Source organism: Mus caroli, chromosome X (genome assembly GCF_900094665.2).
Source record: "Mus caroli chromosome X, CAROLI_EIJ_v1.1, whole genome shotgun sequence".
Classification (NCBI taxonomy): domain Eukaryota; kingdom Metazoa; phylum Chordata; class Mammalia; order Rodentia; family Muridae; genus Mus; species Mus caroli.
Window position 1 is genome coordinate 78,987,359 of NC_034589.1, and position 7,338 is coordinate 78,994,696.

Consider the following 7,338-nt stretch of genomic DNA (forward strand, 5'->3'; position numbering starts at 1 on the left):
CATTAATAAGTGAGATTTTTCCAGTAAGCATTTATTTTGCTTATTGAGCTTTTCATTCCAGTATCATATTATTGGCTTGTCTTCAGCAATTATTTATTGATTTCTAGTTTACTATCTCCTATTTACTTTCTCATTCCATTGTGTTGTGCTGTGCGTGTGTGTGTGTGTGTGTGTGTGTGTGTGTGTATCTGTATGTTCTCTCAGAGTCTGTTTCTTATTTGAGTTATTTTAAGATACTTATTCTTTTAAATTCTTTGTAAGTTCTAAGTCATTCTCATTAGGGGTCATTTTTATGGGATTCATAATCTTTGGAGGAACATAGTGTCTTGGCTTTCTGTAATGTTTTTGTTTCTGCATAGAGACTTTAGTAACTGATATTATTTGTTAGTTCAATGTTTTTCTTGGCTTAGGCAAGTCATCTTTCTTCTTTAAGCAGAGACATATATAGTACACACAAAAATACAAGTCATAATGCAATTTCCTCATCAATCTTCTCTGGAACTTGTATTCAGAGTCAGCACTTCTATCTGAGAGTCCACTGCTATTGTCTATGACAATTACTATCAATGAGTCAACATAATCACAACTCCTCCTCTATACTCTCTGATATGGTTTTTTTTTCACCCAGAAAACTTATCCTGGTTCAGCTATGGCCAATAAATCGATTTCTTTGAAGATTACCAGCAAAATATTTCCTGTAATTATTATAATTTTATTTAGTTTCATTAATATATGATAGTTATATTTAGCAAGATGATTTAATGTAATCATTCATTTCTCTTTCATTGAAGGGATATCATTTTATGTGGCTTGATAATATCCAATTGTATATATTTATTTCATTTACCAATATTAAATATCTTGATGGGCACAAATTCTCAATTAATATCTTAGCTATTGTGAATACTGACACAATGAATATGAATAGGCAGCAATCTATTTTGTATACAAAATTTAATAATTTAATAATTTAATAATTTTATATGTAAACTTGGGAGCAGAGCTATTGCATTATAAATTATGTTTAAAGAGCTTTGAACAACCTCTACATGGTCAATTATAGTAGTAATGCTATGTTACATTGCTGCCAGCTGTATATGCGTTCATTTTTATCTGTATACTCACTAGTAAATGTTTATTTCATTTTTAAAAATAATAATGATCCAGGCTGGGGTGAAATGATACCTAATTTTATCTGTGACGTATATTGTCACAATGGCTAGTTGTTGAGCAATTTTATATTTCTTTGTTACCTATATATAATTTTTGATAAATATATTTTCACATGGCCTAAAATTTTAATGGAGCCCTTATTCTTTGTTTTAGTTCCTTTCATATTCTAAATATTAATACTGTTTATTTAATGGAACACAGGGCCCCTAATGAAGGAGCAAGAGAAAGTTCCTAAGGAGGTAAAGGAGTCTTGCAACCCTTTAGGAGGAACAACAATATGAACTAACCAGTACCCCCCAGAGCTGTGTCTCTAGTTGCATATGTAGCAGAGGATGTGCCTAGGCGGCCGTCAATGGGAGGAGAAGCCCTTGGTCTTGCAAAGATCATAAGCCCCAGTACAGGGGAATTCCAGGGCCAGGAAGTGGGAGTGAGTGGGTTGGGGAGCAGAGTGGTGGGTAGGGTATAGGGGACTTTGGGGATAGCATTTGAAATGTAAATGAAGAAAATATCTAATAAAAAGATTTCAGATACATATATATGTATATATGTGTGTGTGTGTGTATATATATATATGAAGTCAGAAGAATTGTTGGCAGATATCTCCTCATATTCTCTTAGATGTCTCTTCAGGCTGTTGATTGTTTCCTTTTCTGTTCAGCATTTTCTTCGCTTTTCTAATACCATTTTCCATTTTTGCTTTTGTTTTCTGTGCTTTTTTGCTTATGTCATTCTTTTTTTTTTTCTTTTAATTTGCTTTATTTTAGTTCAGGAATATTGTATGTCATTACTTTCATGTATTTTCACAGAAAATTTTCACATTCCACAGTATAGTTCTTTAGAGTGGAAAGAAAACTACTTTAGCATAGATGCTGCACAAATCATAGTACAATGTGATTTGTAGTGTGATGTGTACATGAATTGTGTATGCCTATGCATTACTTTCTGTTCTAATAACCAGAAGAATGTTGTTACTTTTTCCATGTACATTTAGCATTCAATAGCTTCGGCAGTAAATGTGTGTTTATAGGAAAACAATATGAACTTTTCTTACATTAAATATCACCTACAAAACACATTCACTGTGGTGTGCTTTTTAATTGCTGTATTTTAGTTTGCGAATATTGTATGTCATTACTTTAATGTATTTTCACAGAAAATTTTCACATTACACAGTACAATTCATTATAGTTGAAAATAAACTAAAAACAAAATTAGAAATGTCTTGAAGTGCTTGCATAGTTTTCTTCTAGTAATTTCAGATTTTTCTGGTTTTAACATTAGGTTTATTCACAACCTAATGATTATTTTGAGCTCATTTTTGTCAGTTTATGGAAAAATAATCTCAAATTTCATGCTTTACAAGGTGATATCCTGACTGGCCTTCTTCCAACTATATGTCTATACTCCTTCTGTTAACCAGTTGGCTATGGGAGATCATTCCATATTTTTTGTTTGTCTTCTTCAATTTCTTTTACCCATGCTTTTGGAATTGCCATTGTAGAGGATTTTCACATTCCTTGTAAAATTAATTAATAGAATTAATAGCTATTTAGTTTTTGTAGCAATGGTGTTTATGGTTGCTTTCATGAATTTAGGCTCACTATTGACACATGAGTACTTCTGAAGCCATGTATATTTTTACATTCTGATGCCTTAAGCAATGATTTAATTTGTTTTCTATTGGATTCTAATTAAAAAAATAAAACATCATCTTCAGAATAATGGAAGCCATTTTGGTTGATCACTTAATTTTCTCCAAATCTAAAAACCAAAAGAAACAAAACAAACAAACAAAAAAAAAAAACAAAAACAAAATAAAACAGCAGCAATAAAACAAAGCTTGAGCAAAGCATCTTAAAAGATGACTTAATTATGCTCTCAGGTATGTAAGTTTTCATCTATTGTCTGTCTGGCTTCCTTCTTTGTTGAAGGCCAGGATAGAGTGAAAAATATCTATAACATCAGGCTTTCTCCTTTTCACTCTTGTATTTTATTCATACTTGAAGCTAAATGAATTGATGCCATACATAGTTGAGACAGGTTTTTCACTGTTAGTTAATCTTAATCTCCAGAAATACCCGAGTAGACCTGGCCAGATGTTTGTTTCACTAATCTACTAGGCAGTTCGTAGCTCAAAATATTTTGACAATCAACCGTCCCCATCGTTCTGCTCATTTAGGACAGTATGAAATTTACTTCTTGATTGCTACTTATATTCTAGTTAAATTCATGCCATATTTTGTTGTTTTCCAAAATTAGAATTGCTTTTAGTTTTCTAGTCTTACACTTTTCTATGAAAATATGTTCAATTAAATGTAATCCATTAAATTCAAATTAAAATGAAAGACAATTTGTTATAAGTATACAGAAATGTGTTGTGGGTGATAAACTCAAAATAATTTTTTTAAAGGAAACTAAAAATTAGGATATTGGCAACAATCATGTAATACAATCTCTAGTGGTTTTTTGGACTAAAGATGTTCATTTGGTTGGGGATTTTTGGCATCTCTAATAAGTTTATTTTAGGTTTGGGGCTGATAATTTGATGACCTGTATGCTCACCTGGGCTCACTCACATGAAGTTGTCAGCGAATAATTTGTTTGGAATTATTTTTTGAAGTACACCTGCCATTCAAGGTTCTTAGAACATGAGATGATTTTAAGAAAGAATATCCTATGAATGAAAACACACACATCCTAATTTACAATTACAAAGTAGCAAGATACTTATATAATTTCCACTAGAGCAGGAAGATCAATTCTTGTTTCTTTTTACTTTTGCTCAAATGGCTACCCCAAAATTTGAAAAAAAAAAAAGAAATTAGCATAACAATTCGATAAAAATTGTTGAAGAGAAATAATCTGTTTCTGTATAATTTTAAAATTAATAGCTATATGAACCAATTCAGTGTCTTAGAAAGTCATATCACTTAGATTCTTTTCTTTGTTTCTGAAAAATTCTGTACATGTTTTTGTGTTTGAATTCTTTTCCTGTACTAGCATTTGATACTCTTTTTGGTTGTTTCTGAAAATATTTGTTGACTGGCTGGCAGAAATAGGATACTAAGTGTAACCCTGTGGGGGTTTGTGAGTCCTTTGTGCTAGTGTAAAATCTGTAAGAATCTCTTGGTCTGTATTATAAGAACAGGCAAATGATACCCCAAACTTCCAGGTTATAGATGAAGTTATTTTACCTGCCATGACTTGTCCAAAATAGCAAAATATTTCTGCTAAACCTGTAGGTGAAATAAGGCACTACTACTTCAGATTGTTTCTCCAAGATATTTGGTTACAGCAATGAGAAAAGTAGCTAACACAACTTTTTTTATTCTAATTTTCAAGAGCTTAAGCTGGAATATTCTAAAGAATTCCCCTAAGATTATTATATTTTTCACCTTCATCATGGCTACATTACTTGTACAGTTTGGCATTTATATATTTGGCCAGATTTGAATATACTTTCAAAATAAAATGCAGTCAATAATAAATATGACATATAAATATAAATTCTACATTGAAAAGCATATCCATAGGATTTTTATAATAATCTCAACTTTGAATAGAGAAGTAATTACTTTTTTTATTATATAAGGAAGACTTGAGGAATTCTTGCCTATATTGAGGAATCTGTGTTGTTAGTGATAGTTCATGCATATTTCAAAATTCCATGTTCTTGGAATGGGTATTTCCTTTGCAATAATAGTATATTCTTTCCAACAGAAAATCCAATCAGATTTGACAAGTCATGAGATCAGTTTAGAAGAAATGAAGAAACATAACCAGGGGAAGGATGCCAACCAAAGGGTTCTTTCACAAATTGATGTTGCACAGGTATGCTTTATTTTATATCCCAGGGTTATTGATTATTAGACAACTTGGTTATCATCAAATTTAAAATTATGATATGGCATCTCTCAGTATAATATTTAAAAAATAACTTCTGTACACTGTAAAGATAAGTTAAGATATAACTGCTTAGTATCACATTTATTTAGAATACTAAATTCTCTAAACGACATGTTCTATGTGTTAGAAAATGATGTACAAATTTCCATTTATATTATTTTAAATTTTTTTTCAGAAAATGATAATTGACTGGTTGCACTATTAAAGATAGATTAATTAGTATTTCTTTATGTTACTGTTACAGAAAAAATTACAAGATGTCTCCATGAAATTTCGATTATTCCAAAAACCAGCCAATTTTGAACAACGTCTAGAGGAAAGTAAGATGATTTTAGATGAAGTGAAGATGCACTTGCCTGCACTGGAAATCAAGAGTGTTGAACAGGAAGTAGTTCAGTCACAACTAAGTCATTGTGTGGTATGTATTCCTAGTGGCAAATATCCAGCTACCTTTTCAGTTTGCTATATTAGAAGAATTCAATAATCTTTGGTAACAATGTATTTTACACAGCTGTAATAATTATAACACATAGTTTTAAGATTAAGGAAAATGACAATACATTAATATATAGTTCTTATAGAAATAATAGTCATTTGTTGGCATTTTAGGTGTGTGATTTTTGAGTCAATAATTTTGTTAATGGCTAAAGAATAAAAAAATGAGTCCTATTTATATTATTCTCTCTTGGTACATATTGTGAAAAGGAAATCAAGAAATGAAACAGCAACTGCAGCAGTAGTTGTAATATTATTAACCATTCCAGAATTTATGTTTCTCAGTGAGTTTAAATGTTGTACAGTAGTCATCTTTATCCTCCAGGTTACAGATTACCAAAGAGAAAATAAAGAAAGCTGTGAAAGACACAACAGATTGCATTCTAAATACAACAAATCCTAATTATTGAATATACATTGAAATGTCACCAGACTACAAAACATAAATCTGTATCATTTGTCCTATAAGATGTCTTTATTAATGTACCAATTATATCCAAATAGATGGGTAAATTCTTTCTATTTAGCAAGTACTTTCATCGATAATTTGGATGTGTTTAATGGAATAATTGCATCAAGTAATTTCACCATCCAAAATAGAATTTTTATAGTGTTATGCAGGGATTTTCTGGTAATAGACAAATAAGAATAGGCATACCTGGTGTCATATCTTAACATTTTCAAGAAAAAATGAAAATGAAAATTACCATTACTTACATTTGCAATGGGAAAGATATTCATTCTCTTCAAATAGGATCATGCTTCATAATAGTTATCTTCCAGTTAATGATCTCAAAACAACTATGCCTATGTCTGTACAAAGGAAACAGCACAAAACATTAGCTTGGTTTGTATCTTGTTCTGGTATTAATATTGGAAACAATGGGAATACATTTTCTGTAAAGACATCTTTCTTTCACAGATTTTATATTATCTACTTTTAAATATAATTTATGATGATATATATTATAACTGAATCCTTGTCTTCAAGAACTTTTGTTGTTTTGTTTGTTAATTGTTGATGATGACAATGATGACAGTGATGATAATGTTTTAAGAGGCGTCACTATATAAACTAGCAGGCCTTACATTTATGAATCTTGTGCCTAAAACCCCACCCAGGTACTGGGATTAAACACTAGTGCCATCACTCCTTGCTAAAACTTTTTTTCTGTAACAAAATGTCTTAACATGCTGGTTACAAATAGTGAGTTCGTCATTAAATATACTGTTAGTAAAATCTCTTCCAATGAAAAATTTTTAAAAAGCTGTTCAAGTTCAATTACAGAAACATTTGGAAGTATCAGTAATTTTAAATTGACATAACTATTTGCTAGCATAAAACTGAATGATTTCAGTGTTTCCAAAATGCAGATTTTTCTATATATTTGACGATATAAATTAAACTAAAAAATTGAAAAGTGTCAAAATGAATTTACAGTTATTGGTATTATATTTTATAATAGCAATATATAATAGCAATATCAGTCATGAAAGTCAGATTCATAACAAACTATGTGACCATAATGAAACATAAATTTAATATATGCATTTACATATTGATTTTAATCTAAGAAGTGAAAACATGTTATAATTATTTTAATTCTAAAGACAACCCACCTACTAGTGAGAATTTTCTTAGTAAGAATTATTATTTGAGTAGTCCGCCCTGCAGGGAGCGCCATCTTGGCTCCAGGACNCCGCCGAACTTAACCTGCACAGGTGAGAGTGAGGACCACAGAGGCAGACAGCTTCTGGGACAGG

The 7,338-nt window shown here is 30.7% G+C and overlaps 1 protein-coding gene across 4 annotated transcripts in view; it reads left to right on the forward strand.

Annotated features, from left to right (window-relative positions):
• Positions 1-7,338, forward strand: part of Dmd (dystrophin) — a 2,293,239-nt gene that overhangs the window by 1,003,574 nt on the left and 1,282,327 nt on the right. For all 4 annotated transcript variants that reach the window (XM_029473189.1, XM_021152893.1, XM_029473188.1 and 1 more), the window contains exons 31-32: positions 4,894-5,004; positions 5,324-5,497. In XM_029473189.1, the coding sequence (XP_029329049.1) occupies positions 4,894-5,004; positions 5,324-5,497 (285 nt within the window). The remainder of the gene's footprint in view (positions 1-4,893; positions 5,005-5,323; positions 5,498-7,338) is intronic.